General features: G+C 35.7%; 1 protein-coding gene across 4 annotated transcripts in view; it reads left to right on the top strand.

The window, feature by feature from the left end:
- The window catches only part of LOC123242484 (amyloid beta precursor protein), a 174,294-nt gene that overhangs the window by 29,599 nt on the left and 119,093 nt on the right, over positions 1-25,602 (top strand). For all 4 annotated transcript variants that reach the window (XM_044670276.1, XM_044670275.1, XM_044670274.1 and 1 more), the window contains exon 2: positions 7,071-7,238. In XM_044670276.1, the coding sequence (XP_044526211.1) occupies positions 7,071-7,238 (168 nt within the window). The remainder of the gene's footprint in view (positions 1-7,070; positions 7,239-25,602) is intronic.

Below are 25,602 nucleotides of genomic sequence, written 5' to 3'. Positions count from 1 at the left end.
TAGCTTAATTTGTATTTATTAGTTTGAATGTCACTTTCCCCATTAGACCATAAATTCCTTGAGGGTGGAAACTGTCTTTTACCTCTTTTTGTATGACTAGCAGTTAGTACAGTGTCTGACACATAATAGGTACTTAACAAATGTTGATTGATTGATTGATGAAAGGGTTTGAACTGCTAACAGATTGATTCTAGAGGTGGTAGGGAATCATTTGAGTTTACTGAATAGAGGGGTAACAGTTTATGTACTTCCCACCTATTTTTTTTTTCCTTTTAAATCTTCACAATTTATCCTCCAGGGTTAGAATTTATTTATAATTAATCCTTCTTTAAATACTTGCTTTTTATTCTGTCTCTTTCATTTGTAATTCCCTTTTTCCTTGCATTCAATTTGGATGTATTCTCCCCTTTAATTTGTTCTAATGAAATACTGATCAAGTGACTGCCCCCTTTTCTTTATATATTTTTTTATTTCCCAATTATGTGAGATAGTAACTCTATACTTCTTCCTTTTCTCCCTAGTATTGTCCTTCATTCCTCTCATTCCTGTCCTCTTTTAAATTATCAAAACCTAACCAATCTATTTTTTTGGCTCTGTTTTATTTAATTCCTTCTGGAATACTTTAATATCAGAGTTCTGAAGGTAGATTTGTATCAGCTCCCTCAGAATATAAATGCTTTATCCTTGTATTGATGATTCTAACTGATAATTTTATTTACCTTCCAGGTCTCTTATTTTGAGTATAAGATGCCTTATGTTTTCTGATTTTTGTCTTTTGACTTTTAAAAATATTCCTTCTTGTTTCACAATGTCATTAACTTCTTTTTGACTGAAGAGTCCATGATAGGGGCAGCTAGGTGGCTCAGTGATTGAGAGCCAGACTTATGGATGGGATGTCCTGGGTTCAAATATGGCCTCAGATCTTCCTAGCTGTGTGACCCTGTGAAAGTCACTTAACCCCCATTGCTTAGCCCTTACCACTCTTCTGCCTTGGGACCAATACACAGTATTGATTCCAAGATGGAAAGTAAGAGTTTAAAAAAGAAAAAAAAGTATTTCATTACACAAAAAAGATAAGAACCCTTGCTCTACAACTTTGTTTGATTTTCATTTTCTAAAATCTAAGCTGTTTTCTTTGATACTGTGTTATCAGATGTTTCTTCTATTCTGGTTTTGTGTCTTGGGCATACCTCTATCATGGTGTCTCATTGGGACTTTGTATTGGGGCAGCCTTTGTGCACTACTAAGGAAAATGATGCAGTCTTATATATTTAGTTTTGTTGAAAACTTTTAAAAATTCTTTATAAAGGTTGGTTCTCTGGGAGAGGGAGGAGGAAAGGGTGTGTTGGGAAATGTAAATGTTATAAAAACAAAGGGTATCAATAATAATTTTTGGTTCTTTAAGAGGGGGAAGAGGAAAGGGTGTGTTAGAAAATGGAAATATTAAAACAAAGTGTATCAATAACAATTTTTTTAAATAGTAGAGCAACCACATTTGGACTTACATCACAATCTATTGAGATCTGGGCCTGATTCAAGTTGATCTGACACGATGAGCTTAGAATTAGAATAAAAAAGATACTTGTAGACCACTTAATGAAAAGATATTTACTTGGTGATTGCATATAGGATAGAATAATCACCCAATCCTCAGACACCATCTAGTGTAAGAGCCTCCTCTCCCTTTACTCATAGAAGCATTCATTAGTGAAACCCCCCTCCTGCCTCCAAGGTAAGACCTCCTTCCTTTCCCCCCCCTTTTTAGTCTTCCAGCCCTCCTCCCAGTCTGCTGTTAGCTCTCCTCTTCCCTGAGACCACAGAGATCTTCTTGCCTTTGTTGCCAGCCCTCACTTTGACCCTGGCACATTCCTCTCGTCTCTATCAACCTTTCCTCCTTTCCATGTCCCTTCCCATGTTTTAATGAAGTCCCCTAAAAGAAGCATTCTCCTGCAGGCAGGATGTCATAAGTCTTTTCCAGAATTTAAATCATCCCCTACAGTTACCAATTTGATATTCCTAAAGCATAGGTATGAAAGTGTCACTACCCTGTTCAGAAAGCTCCAGTAGCTCCCTGTGGTCTCTAGAATAAGATAAAAGCTCCACTTTTTTTGGCAGAGTTCTTAAAAATCTGGCCTTGAAAGCAGATAGCTAGCTCAGTAATTTGAGCCAGGCCTAGAGATGGGAAGTCCTAAATTCAAAACAGATCTCAGATACTTCCTAGCTCTGTGAACCTGGGCAAGTCACTTAACTTCTATTGCCCAGTCTTACCACTTTTCTACCTTGGAGCAGATACATAGTACTGATTCTAAGATGGAAATTAAGAGTTTAAAAAAAAATCTAGTCTAAACTTACCCTTCTTATTATCTTAATTTCATCATCTGTATGAAAAGGGGGGTGGGGATGGGGCAGACATTGGACTAGATCAATAAACATTTATTAAAGCATCTACTATGTGCCAGCCACTGTGCTAAGTCTTGAGGATACAAAAAGAAAAAGTAGTCCCTGCCCTCAAGAAGTTTATAACGGTGGAGACAGCATGCAAACAAATCTATACAGGATGACTAGGAAATGATAAATAGAAGGAAGGAACTAGAATTACAAGGGATTAGGAAAGGCTTCCTGTAAAAGATGAGGTTTTAGTTAGGACTTAAAGGAAGCAGAGGTTATTCAGTAGTCAGAGATGAGATGGCAAAGAGTTATAGGAAGGGATGATAGCTAAGAAAATGTCTGAAGCTGAAATTTGGAGTGTCTTCCACTTGGAATAGTCAGGAAGCCACTGTCACTGGATTCTAGGAATTTAAGGTAGAAGGCTGGAAAGGTAGGAAGGGTGGGTGGGCCAGGTTAATTTGACCTCAGAGGTGATAGGGAGCAACTGGTATTTACAGAGTGGGAGGATGACTACCCAGACCTGCCCTTAAGGAAAATTATTTTGGTGACTGAATGATGACTTAGAGAGAAACTTGAGGCAGGCAGGCCCATGATGAGGCGTGGGTGATGAGGGAGGGCCTTGCGGTATGGGAGGAGAAAAGGTGAACTCTACAAAATGTCTTGACATCAACTGACTGTTTAAGCGTTTGCTCTCGTTATTTGAGTTTTGCAAACTCCTGGCCAATACTTGTCTCTGAGTAAAACAACTATGGATTTGCCTCTGGTTGGAGCTCTAGTACTCTACTACTGGCTAGAAAGCTCTGCTGGCTTGGAATGACAAATATGCACTCTTGCCATTGGCCTCAGTCCTTCCTGTACTTAGTTATGCCACTGTGGACTGAGTACTAGATCTGAGAGTTATATAGTTCCTACTATAATCTAGGTGTTATGCTTGGCTCTGGCAATATGAAGACAATAATTTGAAATAGTTTTTTTTCCCCTTAGTTCATTATGGTCATGTCAGGAGGTGTGTTATATGTGTTCTGGAACCATGATTGGAGCCAGGGAGAACAGCCAGCATCTTCCCATAATAGTGCAACATTGGTATCCATTCCACTGGTGTTGCTATTTACTGATAATATCTTACTGATATATTAGAGTCATAAAAGTAAGGTGGAATTAGAGCTTTGATTATATATAATTTCGGTGGAAGTAGTTTCCTTCACCCCAAACAAACATGCAAATATACAGTAAGTAATAATGAAAGTTTTGTATTTTGTAATTTCTTTAAATATTTTAAGAAATAAAATGGATCTAAAAGGATAGATTTAAAAATATTACGGTTTTAAAAGTTTTATTGGTAGCCATTAGAAAAATGAAGCCATGTGCTATGTTAAGAGTCCATTTAAAGACGTGCCCTGTTACCTCCTTTCCCCATCCTGGCTCCACTCCAAATCACCAAAGAGAGAGTACTAATCCAGTCCTCAGTCTTTATCCTTCTCTCTATGTTATTAAGCTTCCTGCCTACTTGAATACGCAAGCCAGGAATCATGGGAAATGTAGTTTGAAAGACCCCTAAACTTATATATATATGGGTATGGGAGGAGAAATATGTTATGTATATTTATATAAATGTATATTATATATATGTACAAGAAATGAGAAAAATTAAAAACTCAAATACTGTATTGCACATAGAAGGGAAAAATAATAAAAGAATGTTTTAAAAATCAAAAAATATATATCTTATAATTAGTGAAAGGTTTTTTTTCACCCCAAAATGAGGTTTATTTCCTGTTAAACTTTTGCCATGAACTACATAACCACTTGCTGTGATGTTTAAAAAATGTATACTTGTCACAAATTCAACAGGTACAGCAAATCATTCAACCCCGGCTGAGATGTTTTTAACAAAATCTATTACTACCTCCATCCAAATGTGGGGCAGAGCCTAAAAAAAAATCTGATAAAAACCTTTTGGATCTAAAATATCACCAGGAATTCTAGATCCTTCTGGTGAGAAAGTAAATTAAAATAAAGAGTTAAAATATCATAAAATATCATACAGGAGCTCTTTTGGCTTCCGGATTTTATATATAAAGAGTCTGGGTAGGAAATTTCTATTTGTTTTCTCTACCTTTTAAGAAAACATTCTTTATATATTATATATGTGTGTGTATATATATATATAATATATATATATGTATAAACCTATCATCCATTCAGAAGTTACTATAAAATCCTAAAGTCAATTTTTTTTTTAAACCCTTGTATTGTCTCATAGGTGGAAGATTGGTAAGGGTGGGCAATGGGGGTCAAGTGACTTGCCCAGGGTCACACAGCTGGGAAGTGGCTGAGGCCGGGTTTGAACCTAGGACCTCCTGTCTCTAGGCCTGACTCTCACTCCACTGAGCTACCCAGCTGCCCCCCTAAAGTCAATTTTAAGACCTCTTATAAAATTACAATTTAAATTATTAAAGCATCATAGTCTTCAAGGTTCTATACAGTTGTCAAGATGGAATAAAAAATGTTAAGGCAACGGGTGACCCCGATAGTTGAGGTGACAAATTCAGTATACATAAGACTAATGGGCTTTTACAACTTAAAAAAATGTTTGTGTAATATGTTCATGGTCCTTTTAAACATTGTTCTGTAAAATTATAGGTAAATGGTACAGATAAATAATCATATAACAGAATTAGAATAATACAGATAAACTTTAAAAAATGTTAAACCTTAAAGAAATCAGGAAATACAATAATATAAGGAAATGACAAATTGCAAGCAGTGTAGTTAAAAACCTTTTTGCCAATCACAATAGACTTGTTCACTATTTAGGAATTACAATAAAATCATGAACAGAATTTAGCAGCCAAAAATTCATTAGCTTAAAAAATGATTCAGTGTAACAGAAAGATATTGATCAGATTAATATATGAATTTAAAACAGGAAAATTAAATCATAAAACAGCAATTAGCAAAGTACTATAAGATACAGAGACTTTAAAAAAACAGTGGAGTCTGAGGAGGTTTAAAATCCATCTCCACTCTTAAAAGTTCCTCTTTGGTAAAAGGTTAGAAGTCCGTGTGCTATCTCAGCCAACTGGAGTAAGGATTAGAAGAGCCTGGCTGGAAAACCCACATGGAAAGGCTCATGGGGTTTGGGGGTGGCTACACAAGCAGCTAGGTCGGGCTTGAAAAAAAATCAGGTGGAGGGGCTCATGGGTGTAGAAGCTCTCCTCTGTTAAAAGTCATTCTCTAAGAGGAAACACACCTGGGAAATTCTACGGTGTGTGCAATGAGAAAGAAAGGGTTTATACTTCCCAAGTTTCAAGAGATGAAAGCAGCAGCTTAGCAGAAGTAGCTGGAATGGCAGGGAGGGTCAGGTGGGATCCAGCATCTGAGGGAATCAGGAATGTAAGGCAGAAACAGGGAACAGCCAGGGTCTTGGATCAGTGATGGCAGGAGCTCTCCATGGAGAGGCCATCAGCCCTCAGTTGAGGGTTGGGAAAATCAGCAGCAGTTTTTTTCCCCAAGGAGGGTCAGGTGGGAGGGGCCGGCACTGGCTGGAACAGGGTCAGCAGCCATGGGTAATGTAAGAATCCGCAGGCAGGAATAAGCTGCTGGAACTCTCAGCAAAAGCATGGCATTTTCCAGTAAAGTAACTTTCCCTTTTCCCTGAAAAGTAGCTGTGCGGCTGGGGAGAATGGGGAGAAGAGAAAAACCAAAAACAAAGACACAAAATCTGCAGAAGGAGAATTTTGAGTTCTCTCAGAGTTCTGCCTGCGGGGTAAGGGTAAAGAAGCATGGCTTGTTAGGCTATCTGAAAAATTGAGAGTTACTTCTCCCAACTTCTGGCTGTCAAAAATGTAAGAAATAAAATGGATATAAAAGGATAGATTTAAAAATGTTAGGGTTTTAAAAGATTTATTGGTAGCCATTAGAAAAATGAAGCCATGTGCCATGTTAAAGAGTCAGTTTAAAAGACATGCCCTGTTACCTCCTTTCCCCATCCTGGCTCTACTCCAAATCACCAAAGAGAGAGTACCAATCCAGTCCTCAGTTTTTATCCTTCTCTCTACATTATTAAGCTTCTTGCCTACGTGATTATACAAGCCAGGAATCATGGGAAATGTAGTTTGAAAGACCTCTAAACTTCCACAGGAAGTTTAGATCAGAGGCCTCAAAATTAGTTAAGGATTCCCAAATTTCCAATACCACAGTATATGGTCAATGCAAAGTTTAGAATACCATTCTGCCAGTAGAGAAAATTTTTTTTAAATTATTCATCTTGTCCTTTCTCATCATTGTATCCATTCTGAACTTTTCTTCTGTCACCTTCAATATGTCACCATCTCTGTATCTTAGGTTCCTCCTCATTTAGATCTAGTGATTTCTGAAGTTATAATATTTTGTGATCTAAGTTTGTGTGAGTGTATTGGTGCTAATAAATGTTATTTATTTATATAATTCCCATTAGAGTCTCTTTAACTTGCCTAGTTTTCAACCCAGTGCTAATGTAAAATGCATATGTAAGTTAAGTCAGAAGTATATTACTTAATAGTATAATAGTAAAAATCAGTTAAGGTGTAAGGTATAAATCCTGATGATTTAATATTATTTTAATCCTCTCCTATCTCCTATCCCCAACTCTGGAGACAAAATAAAAAACTTCAGTAATTGAAATAATTTTATTGTTGCAGGTATCTACTGACGGAAATGCTGGACTCTTGGCAGAACCCCAGATTGCCATGATCTGTGGCAAACTCAATATGCATATGAATGTGCAGAATGGGAAATGGGAGACTGATCCATCTGGGACAAAAACTTGCATTAGAGCGAAAGAAGGAATATTACAGTACTGCCAGGAAGTAAGTACTATTGTGCCAACTAATAATTTTAACATTTAAAAAGTGCTCCTGCTATCATTTTTTCTTGTATTATTACTGTTTTTATTCAGAATAGTCTTTCCATTGAGAGGCAGCCTGGCATAGTGTATTTTGGGTCCACCTTGAAATCAACAAAAACTGTTTTGCTGCTGCATGATTAGCTTTTTGACCATGGCAAGTTATATCCCTTCTTCTTGCCTCAGAAAGTTATTAAACTGTGAAAGATGAAGTGCCAATATGTATTAGAGGAAATTTTCTTAACAAGATTCCCTATACCAAGAAAATTATTAATCTTAACCACATAAAACCAATTTTTCCTAATAGATAACTCAGAATAATAGAATTAACAGACTCGCAGACATTTAGCTTATTTTTTAAAAAGCAATTTTATCTGGGAATGTAGATTTTTCGAGTTCTGAACATACACTAGAAAAAAATGCTGTTCTTTATCAGTTCATTTCTACTGGCAGGAAATTTTTTTCCTTTTCTCATTTAGAGTCAATGGGAAAATCACTATTCAGCATTTTCTTTATTATAGTCTTTCATATTTTAGAAGATTTCTTTCAATATTCATGTCTAATCTGAATCAAGATTAACAAATGCTATTTAATTTTCTGTCTTTTGGAAATCTGAGCAACTGTGTCTTATTTCCTGCCTCCAAATGCCAATCTTGTTGTTTTGAAAAATATTAACTCTTTTATGTCACATATAGAAATACACACATCAATAGAAAGTTATATAGATTGGGAAAGTTATAGCTCGAGCAGTGTCCAACTGGAGTCTGTATGTGAACCATTTTGTCTGAACCCAGTCAGTATCACTACTCACCTGGTTCACATGCAGACAGACACTCAGGAATCAGAGACAGAAACCTAGAACTGATCAGAAATGTAATCATGATGTTGTTGGTAAGAATACCTTTCATTGACTTTTTCCACTGTGCTTTTCTGTATTGGAGTAATGGTGTAGAGAACTTCTCACCTGTTATCTGCCCTATTATTCCCTTGCTTTACCCTGATGGAGAACTGGATGGAGATGAAACTAGCTACCTTACTCCAAGTTCCTCTCTCCATGTTCACAACAGTAGATCACAACCCCCTTTTAAATTGCTTTTTATGTAAATGGTATTATTTTAAGAGGGAGGGAGGGAGGAAGGGAAAGAGTTAAACTACAGATGGCAATTTGAACCTGTGCCAATTCGGTATACTTGATTGCTTGTGGTGAGCTTGGGAATTCTAAGGACAAAATCTCGAAGGGAAATAGATTTGAAACCCTGGGGTTACATAAACCAAAAAGTTTGTCAGTGAAAATTGATTTGAGGCTTGAGCTTAATACTTACTGATACAGTACATTAAAGGGAGAAAGATACTATTATTTGGAGATTGATCTCTCCTGAAGATACTAGCCAATCAGGAACCCAAGGCTGCAAACAGGCAAAGAATCTCTGTTTCTTTTTCTGTCCATTTCTTTCCCTCCTTCCCCTTTTCCCTTTCTCCTTTTTCCTCTCCTCTTCTCTTCTTTCCTTCTTCCTCTTCCTTTTTCTCCCTTTCTCCTCCCTTCCGCAGTTCTCCTCTCCTTTTTATCCCAGTAAATTATGGACAATTTAGCCTGCCTAGCTTACTAGTATTGTGTATGTGTATGCATTTGCATCTTTTTATTTCTATGAAAGTTTAAACATTTTTTATTATTTATCAACTTTATTGTTTTATTATATTTATTTTTAACATTTTTATATTTTTTTGGTGAAGGCAACTTCTGGTGAGGAAGTTCCCTCCAACAATTATAATTAGAACAGTTAGAGAATCACAATTATAAAATTTGGAATTGGAAGGGATCTCAGTGGCCATTGATTCTAAACCATTTATGAAAAATATGATTGATAGTGGGTACCTCATTAATGCTTTTTGAGTTAACTATGTGCTATTGTGCTAGGGATACAAAGAAGAGCAAAAAATCATCTTTACTCTCAAGAAGCTTATAGTCTGATGGGATGACATGTGAAAAACTATGTACAATCAAGATGTAATTAAATTGGGGATAATTTTAGAGGGAAGGAACTAGCATTAAAAGGGACCAAGAAAGGCTTCTTTAAGAAGGTGGGATTTTAGCTGGCATGTGAAGGTAGCTGAGATAACCAGGGGATGGAAATGAAGAGAGAAAGAATTCTAAACATGAGGGACAGCCAGTGAAAATGCTCAATGCTAAAGTTGTAGTATATTATGGCAGAAGAGCAAAGACACTACTGTTACTAGATCACAGAGTGTGTTTTGGGGGAGCAGAGTAAGATGTGAAAAACTATGTAAGAATCTGTCAGGTTATGAAAGATTTTTGAAGCCAAAGAGAGGGTATCTTATAATGGGTTTATTGAATAAGTGTCACATGGTCAGACCTGTGTTTTAGAAAAATCCATTTAGGGCAGCTATGGATAAAGCACCAAGCTTGGAGTCAAATCAAGTTCAAATCTAGTCTCATACCTTTATTAACTGTGTGACCCTGGGCAAATGACTTAATCATGTTTACCTCAGTTTCCTTATCTGTAAAATGAGCTGGAAAAGGAAAGGCCAAACCACTCCAATATCTTTGTCAAGAAAATCCCAAAAGGGGTCATGTAGAGTCAGACAACTGAAAATCAGCTAAACAACAGTGCATGGACTGGAGCAGGAAGAGACTAGAGGCAAGGAGCCCAGTCAGACACTATTGAGGTAGTCTAGGCAGTAGGGAACTGGGGGTTGTGGCTGCTTCAGAGGGGAGAAGGACATGTATACAAGAGAAGCTCTCAAGGCTGGCAGGATTGGACATTAAGTATGAGGTCAGGCTCGGAGTGAGAGCCAGTAAGGAATTCTAGATGACACCTAGACTTCAATCCTGGGTGACTGAGAAAATAGTGATACTCTAGAAAGTAATAAGGAAGTTAGGAATTAGCATTTGGGAGAAAGAAACTGAATTCAGTTTTGGACACAAATTGAAGTAATATACCGTAAGAAGTAGTTAACAAATCTCCCCTTGAAGACCTCCAAGCAAAGGAAACCTCTAGAAGCGGCACATTCTACTTTTGGTCACCTCTAATTGCTAAGAAGTTGCCACCACCCCACTCCCAGCCCAAGTTTGCTTTTTTTTTGCAATACTCATCCATTGTTTATGGTTCTCTACCAATCGCCTCCCCCGCCACCACTCCAAATAAAATATTTGAAGACAGTCAGCTATGCTAAGTCATCTCTTTTCCAAGCTAAACATACTCATTTCCTTCCACTAATACTTTTGTGGAATAGACTTGTGGCACATAACATCTTGATTGCCTTGTTTTGGACACATGCTAACTTATTAAAGTCCTTAAACTGTGGCATCCAGAACTGAACACTGTATTCCAGAAGAGATCTGATTAGAAGAAATTTCTTCAATGGGACTATATCTTTTCTGTTAGTGAAAGCTATATTTCTCTTAATGTAGGCAAAGGTGAAATTAGATTTTTTTGACTTTTGTATCACATTGATGACTTAAACTGAATAGTTTTGAAAACCTCTAGATTATTTTTAAAACTTCTATCCAACCATTGCTTCCCTTATATGATCCATATTTTTGGGGGGATTTTCTTTGGAGAGGAGTGGGACAATCCTAGTGTAAATATTTACATATTATTAGATTCAACCTATGAATAACCTGTCAAAATTCTTTTGGAACCTGACACCTTTGTCCATTGTGTTAATTATTCCTCTCAGTTTTGCAGGTTCTTTGAAGATTTGATGAGTATGCTTTCTCTTTCTTTAAGTCATTGATGAAAATGTTAAACATCATAGGGCAAGCACAGATCCTTGGGTTATACCACCAGAGAATAATTTGAACCATGAAGTTTGAGTTTGTCCACCTAACTCTAATCCTCATCTCTCTACCTCCATAGGAATATTAAAACATACTTTATTCAAAGCTTTGCAAAAATGTATGTGAACTAGATCTATAGTATTATCTCAGCCACTAATTTTGTATTCCTGTCAAAAAAGAAATGTGGTTAGTGTAGGAACAAACAGGCTCAGGCTAGAAAACCTGCAGGCTTCACAACCTTGAATAGGGGATGGGTGTGGGAGAGACTGCAGTAGTTGAGGGTTCTCTCCTAAAACAGTATAGGGGCCAGGCCAGTGGCTTCCTTATGAGGATTGAGTAAAAACTCCCTCAACAAGCTGGAATGGTGGTGTGAAGTATATCCCCACTGGAAGAGGTGGTTTTTGATGATATGTGAAGTTCACAGCCAAAGATAGTAGATATAATCAGAAAAGGCCCCACACAACTGTCTCCTCAAACCTAACTGTCAGTTCAGCTGGAAAAATGGGGATCACTCAAGGTAAGTCAAATTGGCTATGGCTTTCTTAGCTAAAGGATTCAAATGCTATCTGATTTTGTTGTTATATTACTTTTAATAACTAGATGGATCAAAGGGAAGGAGGAGATTGAAGGAGAGAGGGATTGGGAAATCTCTATTGATAGTCTGTTGTGACCAATAGCAGGCTTAACCCAGACAAGGCTAAAACCCCCTCACAGAATCTTCTTTTCCCTTCCTTCACTAAAGCTCTTATTCCTAACTAAATAAAGTAAATGAATAATCTCTAGATGAATTATTGATGATGTTGATTGAAGGTCTTCCAGAGTTAGTGATCTGACTCAACTAACTGCCTATAAGGTCTTTCAATAGCAGTAGAAATCAGATTCAGTGAGGGTCAGTCTGGACAGGATACCATATATGGCTACAGGGCTAAAAGCACAAGGCTCTTCAGGTTTGAGGTTTGCTAGGCCTAGGAGGAACTGGTTTGCACTGCCCTCCTTCTCCCAGCTCCCCAAACCCAGAGTGAGCATTCTGCTTGGGGGGTTCCCCTTTTTATGCCCTGGTTCCAACTGTCCTCAACTGCTCTTGCCTTCTTGGGGTTCCTATGAATGCACCCCAATAAGATTCTTAGCCTACATTAGTCTGGCATGACCTGTTCATTCAATATCACTTTACCTTCAGCTCTGCGATCTACACAAATTATCCTTCACACTATTCTTCACTCACAAGATTCCATTTCACTGGCCATCACCCATGTCTAGAATATATTACCTCCTTACCTCCAATTCAAGTCCCTCTTCATTTAAGATGCAGCTCAGGCACCATCTTTTGTATGAATCTTGTCCTTATTCCTTCAATTAATATTTCTTTCCCTCTTAAACTACCTTGTACATGTGAGTACATATATATTTATTAACTTTATATTTATGTTGTATTTATTTTTATATGTGCTTGTGTTCTTCATTCTAGAAAATCTTTGCAAGTAACAATTGTTTAATTCTTTGTACTTTTATCTCTAGTATCTAGCTCAGTGCTTGGTATAGTTGGCAGTTAATAAATACTTGTTGATTGATGAAACCCTATTAGCTCTTTGCAGTCATCACTTTTTATCCATCTCTTTCATATTCCCTTAGACTTTTCCTAGGAATTAAAGTAAAGCAGTCTCTGTGATATTCTTTTGTGAAAATTGAGATAATGCCCCTACTTCAGTCTTGTGGTATCTTTCCAGATTTCCATGACCTTTCAGATATCACTGACAATGACTCCGCCAGTTCTTTTAGGATTCAAAAATATAGACTGTCTCTATCAAGTGACTTGTTCACCAAGAGCAACTAGGTGCTCTCACATTCTCTCTTCTTACTTATCCTGAGTGTCAACTGTTATTCATTTTTGTTTTGTCATTTCCAATGAGTAACACCAGCCTCCTTGCTTTTCCTCATATAAGGCACTAGATCTCCAACTTCAAAATATTTTCACTAACTGTCCTTTGTGCCTAGAATTCTTTCTGTCACCATTTCTATTCCCTGGCTTTCTAACATTCCATCAGATCTCAGCTAAAGTCCCGTGTTCTTTGAGAAGCCTCTCACGATCCTCTTTAATGCTAGTGCCTTCCCTCTAAAATTGCTCAATTAGTATTTTGTTCATACATAATTTTTGCACGTTTTCTTCCCATTGGACTGTGAGCTCCTTGAGAGCAGAGACAGTTTTTCACTCTTGAGAATGTTTGTTCTTCATATCCTTGGAACATTTATCTATTGGAGAATGTTTTTAGTTTTTTATACACATACACACACACATATATATAATCTTAAATTGTGTATGTATATTGCTGTGTTTTCAAGGAAATTTGATACAAAATTTTGTTCCCATTTGACTACTTCCCTTCTTATCCTACCTACCTGCATTAAGTTGTCTATATAGAAGCTTTCAAAAGTTTCAAGTTAATAAAACTTAACTATTTTATCTTTTATAATTGCCTCTATCTAGTTTGTGTAAAAATAGATCTCTTAGCCATGAGAGGTATGTGATCTGTTTATCTTCTGAATTTTTTTTAAACCCTTCCCTTCCGTCTTAGAATGAATACTGTGCATTGGCTCCAAGGCAGAAGAATGGTAAGGGCTAGACAATGGGGATTAAGTGACTTGCCCAGGGTCACACAGCTAGGAAGTGTCTGAGGCCAGATTTGAAGCAAGGACCTCTAGGCCTGGCTCTCAATCCACTGAGCCATCCAGCTGCCCCTTGACTTTTTAATAGTATATCATCTTAAATATTAAGGTCACACATGCATTTAGAATATATTATGGAATGTGGTGTTAGTTATTCATCAAAGCCTAATTTTTGCCAGATTGCTTTCTAGTTTTACCAGAAAATTTTATTCAATAGGGTGACTTTCCTCTGATAACTTTTATTTTCTACTTTATCAAACACTAGGTTATTGTTTCTGAATTTTCTTTGTCTAATCCACCAATACCAGATGGCTTTGATGACTGCTATATAATATAGTTTGAGGTCAGGAAGTGCAATTCCGCCTTAAACTTTACTTTTCATTATTTCCCTAGATATTCTATATCTTTTTTTTTTTTTTAAACCCTTGTACTTTCGGTATATTGTCTCATAGGTGGAAGAGTGGTAAGGGTGGGCAATGGGGGTCAAGTGACTTGCCCAGGGTCACATAGCTGGGAAGTGGCTGAGGCCGGGTTTGAACCCAGGACCTCCTGTCTCTAGGCCTGACTCTCACTCCACTGAGCTACCCAGCTGCCCCTCTATATCTTTTTAAATGAAATTTGTTATTATTTTATTGAGCTCTGTAAAGTATTCCCTTGGTAATTCGATTGGTATAGTATTAAAAGGATAAATTAATTTTAATAGTATTGTCATATTTATTATTGGCAAGGCCTACCAACGAGCACTGAATGTTCCTCCTGTTATATAGATTGTTCTTTATTTTTTGAGGAATGCTTCATAATTGAATCTTATTAAGTTCTTTATTTGCTTTGGTAAGTTGATCCCTAGATATTTTATGCATTTTGTAGTTATTTGAAATAGGATTTCCCTTTCCATTGTGGCTTCTTATGTTTTGATATTATTTCAAAAAAATATTGATTTTTGAGGATTTATTTTGTGGCCTGCAACTTTCCTAAAACTGTTAATTGTCTCGATTTATATCTTTGCTGATTCCCTGGGGTTTTTCAAGTAAACTATCATTTCATCAGCAAAAAGGGATAGTTTTATCTCCTATTTACCTATCTTTATTCTTTTCATTCCTTTTTCTTTCCTGATTGGCATTTCCAGAACTATTTCAAATAAATAAATAAAATGGACATCTTTGCTTCATTCTTGTACTTACTGGGAAAGATGGTTTAGATAGATTCTTTCTTACAATATTATGCTTATCTTTGCAAGGTTTTTTGTAGTATTGCACTTTGTCAGAAGTTCTTTCTGCATCCTTTGAGATGATTATATAGTTTTGGATGTCTTGGTTATTAACATAATTAGGTTGCATCTCTGGTATAAATCCAAACTTGATCATAATGAATGGATAAATTGATGTCTGTTTGGTAGGATTTTATTTAAAATTATTATTAAAATTTTATTAAAATTATTAAGATACTGTTCATTAATGATATTGTTCTGTAATTTTATTTTTTGTATTTTATCTTTTCCTACCTCAGATATTAGGACTGTATTTGTCTAATGAAAGGGTTCTAGTAGGATATTTTCTCTATTTTTAAAAATAATCTGTGAAGTGTGGATATTAACTATTCTTTTAAAAATTGATTAAATTCTCATTTGAATGGATCAAGACCAGGAGTCTTTGTTTTTATTCTTTTTTTCCTTTGGTGGTTGCTTTACAGCTAGATCTATTTTTTTCTTAGATTGGGTTAGTTAGTTTTCTGATATGTTATTTTATATTTTTGAAGATACTCCATTTCTTTTGTTTCTTTAGTTTTGTTAGCATATAACTATTATATGATCTGATTATTCTTTTTATTGATTCTGATTTTGCTGTGATTTCCCCTTGCTCATTTTCTATTTTATTGATTTGATTTTCAGTTTTTTTAATCAGATTAGCTTAGGGTTTATCAATTTTATTAGTCTTTTCAAACTTCATTTATGATTTTTAAAAATCTTTCTTTTATTCATCATTTATGTGGTTTTTGTTTCAAGTTTATTTCCCATTTATTTAATATTTCCTCTTTTATACATATTTTAGGTTTGTTTATTGATTATATAATTTTTAAAAATGATTATTCAGTTTGTTAATCTTCCCTTTTTCTGTTTTGTTAATGTATGGTTGTAAGGATATGATTTCCCCTCTGACGACTACTTTAGCTGCATCCCAGAAATTTTGGTATGTTGTTTCTTCATTATCATTTTCTTTACATGGTTATTAATTGTTTCTATAATTTGTACTTTGACTCACTGGTTAGTTAATAATTAATAATTAAATCTACTTGGCCTGTATCTTCTCTTTGCAGTCTCTGATCCAATTTCTATTCTTACTGCTTTATGACCTATAAAGAATGTATAAACTATTTTTACCCTTATTTACAATATTGGTATGTCCTAGTACTTGGTCACTTTTTGTAAAAGTTTCATGTGGTGAATGTAGAGCATTATAGTGAGAGGAATAAGTATATTGTTTTGCTGCCCCATTAAGAAGGCACCATAAATCTTTTTAACTATTTCTCCATAAATTTGCTCAGTTCCATATATTCCCTTTTGTTTATCTTTCTATTAGATTTATTAAAAACTTTGTAGAGGGATATTGAAGTCTCTTTTCACTGTTGTGTTACTACATGTTTTCTTGAAACTCAGCTAATGTTTCCATCATTAATTTCGAAGCAATGGCATTTGGTGCTTATAAACTTATTATGGATATTGGTTAGTTTGTGGTTCCTTTCAGCATAATATAATTTTCTTGTTTATTCTTTTTAAATTCTTTTTAATGTTTTTGCTTTACCTCATATAATGATGGCAAATCCTGCTTGAATTCACTTTATGCATAGTAATTTTTTTCCATCTCAGTTTTAATTTGTGTACATATATATTTATGTATATATATATATATATTTAAAGTGTGTTTCTAATAAGCAGCAGTTAGTTAGGTTTTGTTTTCTTGTTCTGTCTGTCACTCTTTTTAGTCTTAATGAACTTTTTTATCCATTCACATTTAAAGTTTTAAGAGTTAGGTTTATATTTATCTCCATCTGTCTCTGAAATTAGAGAGTTTTTTCAAGTTATTTTTTTCTTCCTCTTCTACTGTAAATACAATATTAAATTCCTTTAATTACTTTACTCTTTTTAAAAATGTGGTTCTGCCTGCTGGCTTTCTTCCCATCAAACCTGATCCCCTCTTCACATTTCTAAACCATTTCCCTTTAGTGTTTTGTTTATTTTCTTCTGTTTTTACTGTTTTTTATTTTTCCCCTCTCAATCAAAGTCAATTCCCCTTTCTTCTCCCTAGACCTGTTCACTGATTTTTTAAAGTCTCTGTTGTTGTTGTTGTTGTTGTTGTTGTTGTTGCTGCTGCTGCTGCTGCTGCTGTTGTTGTTACCCTTTTCCTAAAAGGATTTTCTCTTACTTTCTTCATTATTCATCTTCTCTTCCTCTTTACTCTAGACTCTCATTCTCTGATTCATGACTATGTGAATCATGAATCTGAACCATCTGGTCTCTCTTTTTTCTTTCTATTCTTCTTACAGTTATGCTTCCAGAGTATAAATTCTAGGTAAGGGCTTTCTGCCACTACCTTGTAGAATTTACCTCATAGATTTCCCTTTTCTGTTGTACTTCACTCTAAGAAGAAGAATTATTCCAAGTGTCATAGACAACTTTGCTCTATGTCTGGTCTAGCAAACCTCCCATCCTTTTTCTTGTTGGCCTTTTTTCCCCCTTACATTAGCCTGGAAAACCCCCTATGTCCATGCTCTCCCATTCCTCGGTGTGCCTGTCCCCAGGACTTGTACCTCCTTTCTTCAGGATAAGTAGATTTTTTTTTTTTAAGGTACGGAATTTCTCAGACCTTATCTAGTTACTGTAAGACCTTCATTTCCCTATCCTCATAAGGATAGTTGTTAGTGGAACCACCTTCCACCTCCTAAATAAGACCTCCTTCCTTCACCCCTCTTTTCATGATTCCACATCCTCCTTCCCCCACTCCTATAGACTTTTCTCTTTGTGAGACCATAGAAATCACCTTCCCATCATTGCTAGCCCTTGATTTAACCCTGGCACATCACTGTCTCCTCCCTGCTACCCTCCCTCATTTTCATATCTCTTTCCAGTGTAGTCCCACAAAAAAAAAAGCATTCACTTATAAGCAGTGTATTGCCAAATTCTGTCAATATTGTCCTCTTCAGTGTTACCTCCACCAGATTTCTGCCTTTACCTCTGTGTCCTTGGGTATATTTAGAAAGAAGTGTTCATGGAAAAATATTCTAAATTAATTAATTAAATTAAAGAAATTAAAAATAAAATAAAACCTAGTTGAATTGCACATTGGCCCCAGGAGGAGGGGAGAGAAAGAACATAAATCATGTAACCATGGGAAAATATTCTAAATTAATTAGATAAATTTTAAAATAAAATAGAAAGAAGTCTGTTAGTAGTCTTCTCTGTTGCTATTGCTGTCTGCTTTTATTCAGTCCTCTTAAATTTCTTTTGTTGGGGCATTTTGAAAAGCAAATAGTCTCTTCAGTTCTGGTTTTTCTTCTAAAAATGTTTCAAACTCTTCTTTATTATTACTGAATATTCAGTATTTGATACATCACCCTGAGCTGCGTCCTAGCTCCAGTGGTCTTTGGAATACATTATTCCATATCCTTCTCCTTTTTCTAGTAAGTGTAGAATAGTGTTATGTTATTTCAATGTGCTTTCCTCTGTACTTGAAAGGCTTTTTCTTAAAGGCTTGCAGAACTTGTTTCTGAGTTGCATTGTTAAATTTAACCCCTGTGTGTCTTGGAACTTGCAGCTTTTTTTCCCTAGAGACGATCTGTCAATTTTTAAAATTGGAATTTAATTTTGATGTTCAGATGTTCTGGGGAGTTTTTTATTATTTCCTTCATTATGTATTAAGGTGTTTTGTCTTATGGTTTCCTTCTAGGAGACATTTGATTCTTAGGTTGCTTTTTTTGGCTTTCTCTCTACAAGATATATGTGTTTTGCTTACATAGCGAGCTAGCATATTTTCTTTTAATGTTTTTGTTTTTTACTTTTCTTCTGGGTTGTCTTTCTCTTCTGTGTATTTGCTTTCTTCATCTCTTATTTGTTTCTTTGGTGAGGCTTGCCATTGATGATTTAAGTTTTTTCTTTTGCCATCATAAATGCTCTCACAATTCTCATCTCTTTTAAACCTCTCACAAGCAGCATATTGTGGTTTCATTTTCTTCCTTAAGTTCCACATGGTCCTCTGTCTCATCAAGTATTGGATCATTTTGTGCCTTCATTTTGCAGGATTTATTAAATGCCAAAACTCATTTTCTAGAGCTGTAGCTTATATTTCCTTCTGTTGTTCGTTTTTTTAAAAAATCTGTTTATTTTTCAAGGTCTTTGAGATTCCTTCTAGGAATTTTTGGTACTTGTAATCTTTTATTTTTTTTTAAACCCTCCTTATTACTCATTTCTTGGATCCCTCCCCTCTGGTTATGGTTACCTTATGGGCTGGATCTCAAAGTTTCTTAGCCTCCTCTTACACTGGGCAATTCAGACTTCATTAGCCTAGTACTCTGCTAGTTCTTTGGCTAGTCAGAGTTGAGCCTGATCAGTCTTGTGCTGTGCTGCAAAGCTTCCCACATACAGTGAGTGTCCTTTCCACATGACCTGACCTGTACTCCTCTATTCGTTACTTCTCTGGTCTTAGCACAAGCAGTTCAGAGCCTGCTTCCCCTCCAACTGGAAGTTCTGAGCTTTCCAACATGCTTCCAAGTTAAAGCCCCTTTGCAGGCATTTCACTTCCAGAGAGCTCCAACCAAACTATCTTTTGAGGTCCAAGGAAACTTCCTAACTTGGAGCCTGGGTATTGACAACACTGAAAAGAGGGAATGGGGAACAAGCTGGGTTTTGTTTTTGTTTTTTTTTTTTAACTCTTAACTTCTGCGTATTGGCTCCTTGTGGAAGAGTGGTAAGGGTGGGCAATGGGGGTCAAGTGCCTTGCCCAGGGTCACACAGCTGGGAAGTGTCTGAGGCTGGATTTGAACCTAGGACCTCCCGTCTCTAGGCCTGACTCTCAATCCACTGAGCTACCCAGCTGCCCCTACAAGCTGGGTTTTGAAGTAAACCTGTGTGTTGTTATTGTGTCTTGCTGCCTGTAATGGAGGAGGTGGGAGTTGGGATGCCAAGTGAGCTCATGGTCTGGGAATATAAATTCTTCAGTTTGGATTTTTTTTTTAATTACCTTTCTTTTTTTTTAGCTTCTGGGTGTCCTTGACCATGGAAACTGCTCAAGTTGCTTTATCTTTGGCTCATAATTTCTGTTTTGGAGATGTTGGAGAGATTGTAGGGATCAGAGAAAGTGTCTGGTCTGCCATCAGGAACCTGGAAGTCTCATGCATACTTTTCAGTAACGCAAATGCCTCCCTGAAACAAAAAAAACCATCTTATAATTTTTTGTTTTGTTTTTCCCATTTAAAAAATGCTGAACTTCACAAATATGAACTAAATTATTACATATGTTCAATAGTTATACCTGAGACTATACATTTATCTTATATACAACTTGCTTTTCTTTTTTTAATTAACCAATTTTTTCTCCTTTTAACCTTCCTTCATTAAAAAAACAGTAATATGCACAGTTAAGCAAAACAAATTCCTGCATTGCTCATAAGCAAAATAAATATATAACTATTTTAAGTTCATCTTTTTTTATCAGGAGGTGGGTATCATGATTCATTCATTATTGGTTCAGAATCATGGTTGGTCATTGCATTGGTCAGAGTTCTTAAGCTGTTAAAAGTTGTTTATCTTTACAATGTTGTTGCTATTATACAAGTTGTTTTCCTAGTTCTACTCTTCACTCTGGATTAGTTCATACAAGTATTCTCAGGTCTCTTGTCATTTCTTACAGTACAATAATATTCCATACATTTATGTAATATGGTTTGTTAATCTATTTTTCAATTGATGGATACCACTTTAGTTTATAGTTCCTTGCTACTGCAAAAATTTTTGTAAACGTGGGTCCTTTTTCCATCCTTCATCTCTTTGATGTCTCTGTTTCAAAAAGGTATACATAGTTTATTGAATTTGAGGACATAGTTCTGAACTGTTTTCTAGAATAGCTAGACCAGTACATAACTGCACTAACAAAGCATTAATGTATCTCTTCCCACTCTACCCCATTTCTCCACAGCCCCAAAATTTGCCTTTTTGTCATCTTTAACAGTTGAATGGGTATCAGGTAGAACCTCAGATATGCTTTGAGTGCTTTGGAGCATTTTTAAAAATATGATTATGATAGTTTGATTTTCTTCCCTTGAAAACTCTTTCTTTATATCTTTTGACCATTCATCATTTGAGCAATGGCTTCAATTCTTATAAATTTGAATAAGTTCCTCATGTATCTTGGAAAAGGGAACCATTATCAATTTTTTCCTCATTTAATTTTTGCCATTCTACTTTTAACTCATTGGTTTTATGCATGCAAAAACATTTATTTTGAATAATCAAAATTATCTTTTTTATCTTCTGAGATCTTCTCTATCCTGTATTTGTTTATTAAAATGCATATTTCCTATGTATAGTCATGAAAGGTATTTTCTTTCTTGCTCTCCTCTTGTTCATTCTGTGACCTTTTATATTTGTTATTTTTCCATTTGGAATTTGGCTTGAAGTCTATGTCTAATTTTTGCTTTCTAATTTTTCTGTCAATTTTTGTCAAATAGTGAAATCTTACCCTAGGAGCTAGGGCCTTGGTTTGTCAGAACTGCTACCATTTGTTTTGGTATGTTTTATATACTTAACCAGTTCCATTTTTTAACCTATTTTTCTTTTTATCAGTACCAGATACGTTTGGTGATTTTTACTTTGGGGTACAATTTGAGATATGATATTGATAGAACCCCTTCTTTTCCACATTTCTTTTTGAGGTTTTTTACTTTGTTTCTTCAGATGAATTTCAATATTTTTTTTCTGGTTCTATAAAGTAGTGCTTTCGTTATTTGATTATTATGGCCACAGAATAAGTAAATTAATTTAGGTTGCATTATCATTTTTAAATTTTATTTTATTGACTTACTCTTGCGCATTTGATATTTTTCTACTTATTTAGGTCTGTCTTTATGTAAATTTTGTACTTATAATCAGAGTTCTTGTGTTTATGTAAATAGACTCATAGACTCTCAGCTATGTTATAAAGTTACTTTGAATAGAATTTTTCTCTGGGTCTTATTGGTAATTTGCAGAAAGGATGGCAATATGTATTGATTAAATCCTGCAACTTATCAGAAATTATTCATTTTAATTGACTCGGTTTCCCTTTATAGATGGTCAGATCATTTTCAAGAAATGATACTTTTATTTTCTCTTTGCCTGTGTTTATTCCCTGTATATAGCTAGCTTTTCCAGAATTTTGCTTCTTCCTTCCCTCCCCATTACCTGTTCTATTTTATTGTCATTTTCTTTTTGTTTACATTGTTGTAACCCTTATTTATATTGTTCATTTGAATCTGCTTATTTTGCTCTTTTTTGTTTTATACAAATATTTTCTTATTTGTACAAATTCTGCAGTTTTGTCATTTCATATTGTACAATAATATATTACATTGATAGACTATAGTTTTTTCAGCCCTTCTTTAATAACTTTCTTTTCTTTTTGCCCTTTTCATATTCTGTTACATTCAACAAAATACTACATCATTTTAAAGTTAGTATTACTTCTTTTTTTTTTTTTAACCCCTTAACTTCTGTGTATTGGCTCCAAGGCAGAAGAGTGGTAAGGGTGGGCATTGGAGGGTCAAGTGACTTGCCCAGGGTCACATAGCTGGGAAGTGACTGAGGTCGGATTTGAACCTAGGACCTCCCATCTCTAGGCCTGACTCTCAATCCACTGAGCTACCCAGCTGCCCCCAGTTAGTATTACTTCTTAACTTAGTTTTCATTTTCTAATATTTTGAGATTGTGTTGAAATAAATTGATTTTCTCTTTGAGAAAGATGACAATAGAGTCACATTATTTGTAACAATTTTTTTGAAGATTTTTTCAGAAGCTAATAGAAGCTTAATAGGACTGAAATGGTTATTCTTTGCTGTGCAAAGGATACTTCTTACTGTGCATTTGTTGTAATTTGTCAATTATGATTATATTAAGTTGGGGATATGGTTCAAGTTATCCAGTTTTAGAAAAGAGCTATTTTATAAAAATGAGGAAAAATTGCTTGTTTGGCTACTTTCCTTTAATTCTCAACGTATCTGAAAGGGTTGTAAAAATCTAAATAATATTGAATGGCAGGCTAAGATATTAATAGATACCATCATATTATCTTTTATTGAAGTGCTTACTTTACTTTAGCTACTTCTATGAAGTTTATGAATATTTTGAGAATAACTATTAACTAGGTATTTAATATTCACCTTACTTTTTCTCCCAAGGAAAATTAAAACATCTATATAATGAGCACTTCAAATCAAGAAAGTATATATGACACTTTCTCTGCTTTTGTGGTAGATCTGTCTGTTGAGGTTTTTGAGTTTTTTTTCAGAGTTAGACAGAAACATTTTGGAAACAAATCACTTTTAATGTTCTAGAAGCTTGAAAAAGTGGATAATTTTTTTTTGGTAACTGGATAAAGTATTTCTATGTCATCGTATTTTCTATATGTTCTGAAAACATCTGTAGGATAAATCCATTGTCATTTTACCATCTATTGTTGGCATAACTACCAGTTGTAATCAATTTTATTATGTCAAAAGTATATGTTAAAACCCGGCCTCAGCCACTTCCCAGCTGTGTGACCCTAGGCAAGTCACTTGACTCCCATTGCCCACCCTTACCAATCTTCCACCTATGAGACAATACACCGAAGTACAAGGGTTTAAAAAAAAAAAGTATATGTTAAAAATGGTATTGCTTAGGCATACATTACTTTGTGTGTTTGTCCATTAGATTTGTTTTCAGGATGTTATTTAGTCCCTTACCAGTTACAACCTCAACTTTCTCTCTGATAATCTTATGCTTTATTTATTTTGCTTGGAGGTTACTAAGAAAGTATTTATAAGTATTGCCTTCTTAAAACCATTAATTTCTATTCTTCCTTGGTGTACATTAAGAATTTTATAATTTATCATTTTTATGTTCTTGGAGAAAGTTTCCATGAAATGAAGCAGTTGATTAATATGTTTTTTAGAGAAGATACATAATTTTACAGCATCCATGTGTTTGTGTGTGTATGTGTATAAACATAGAGAGGAAGTAATTAATAGTGTAGGCATACCTCCTTTTTCTTGAAAGCCATACCTAGCTCTATTAAGGAGTAATGAAAATGGGTTTAAGGCTAGGCAGAATCATGACAGGCTTTCTTCAGTTGCCCATTTTTTAACATAAACGTATTACATTCTTATCAATGATGTGTTTAATATTTCTGCTTTTCTTCATTTGATTGTGAGGTTTTTGTGCACTAATACTTGATATGTTTTTGTAGAAGTGCCTTGCATAGCTAAGGAGTATAGGTTTCTGATTCCTAAGAGCTGCTTCAGCTCTACACTGACTCTGTTTCCTGATGTATCTCTTATGGGGCTTGCATGTACATGTGGGTTGTGTGATAATTAGATTAAATCTATACTGCCCATGTTTAGATTTAATCACCAAAGGTGAGAACATCTCCAATTTTGGGAGGTCCATAACCCATGTGTGCTAGAGTGGGTGCCGAATCAGAATTGACTGACTTCCCCCTAGACAATCCTAAGAAAAGGGTCTGTTGTGATTGAACATGCAAACTAGGAGGGAGGCACAGGAAGTGACGCATAAGTGACCCCTTTAAAAAGAGACCTCAGTCAGCTGGGCTCCAGTCTTCTAGCTCTTCTGGTTTTGTGAAGGGGGGACCTGAGGGAGCTCTGCTGGTTGTGACTGAGACTGTTCCGCGTGGTGAGTTTAAAGACAGAATCTTCCTCTTAAGGAACTTTCCTTTCAAAGAGACTCTGACTTAAGCTTTGCATCATATGCCTCCTGGGCCTTGGGATCTCGGCTCAAGGCTTGATCTTTTCCAGTTAAGGACTAGTAAAATCTGCCTGGTTTAAGCCAGGGCCGGAGCAATTTACTCAATGTGTTAGATCACTTATCCTATCTTATTCTCTCTCTAATTTTCTTACTTTCTCTCTCTTCTTAATTGTAAATAAACTTCCATAAAAGTCAATTTTGACTTGAGGTTATTCCTTAATTGGGGAAATTTCTCCTGGCAACCACCTTTTAATATATTCGACCCAAAATCCCCTTTTCCCCACTTATAGTTGTTCCTCTCTCCTGATGTTTCTTGGGTGGGACTAGGAATGGGAGTTGTCTGTGGGAAGAAGCCTGATGGAGAGATGTTTGGGTCCTGGTCTTGCCCTGTCCCCTGCTCTAGGACTGGCTTGTTAGTCAATTAATAAGTATTTATTAAGTACCAGCTGTGTGCTAAGTTCTGGGGATGCAAAGAAAGGTAAAAGACAGTTCCTGCTTTCAAGGAGTTAACAACCTAATATAATCCTGGTCCAAGACCCATGTTAGTGGAGATGAGGCCTGGCAAGGAGTTGGCCAGAACAGTTCAACTCTTACTCTTGGGAGTCCCTTTCAGGATTCATCAAACTTTGAAAATTTTGACTCTTCAAGTGTGAGTTCAGACACTTTTGGCTTTTAGTTTTGAGAGAGAAGATGGAAGAGCAGGCAGAGTCCATCATGTTCCTATCTCTCCAGCTTGCCATGCCCTTGGATGAGATCCAAGACTCTCAGTTGAGCCGAGTTATCTTCATCCCAGTGAGAGAGCCCCTTCACTCTATAGCAGTGATGACGAACCTTTTAGAGATGGAGTGCTGGGCCCTGCCCCCACCTCATCCCCTAGCCCAAGTG

The sequence above is a fragment of the Gracilinanus agilis genome, chromosome 3 (assembly GCF_016433145.1).
Source record: "Gracilinanus agilis isolate LMUSP501 chromosome 3, AgileGrace, whole genome shotgun sequence".
Taxonomy (NCBI): domain Eukaryota; kingdom Metazoa; phylum Chordata; class Mammalia; order Didelphimorphia; family Didelphidae; genus Gracilinanus; species Gracilinanus agilis.
The sequence above is the reverse complement of the archived record's forward strand: the minus strand, read 5'-3'. Positions and strand labels throughout refer to the sequence as shown.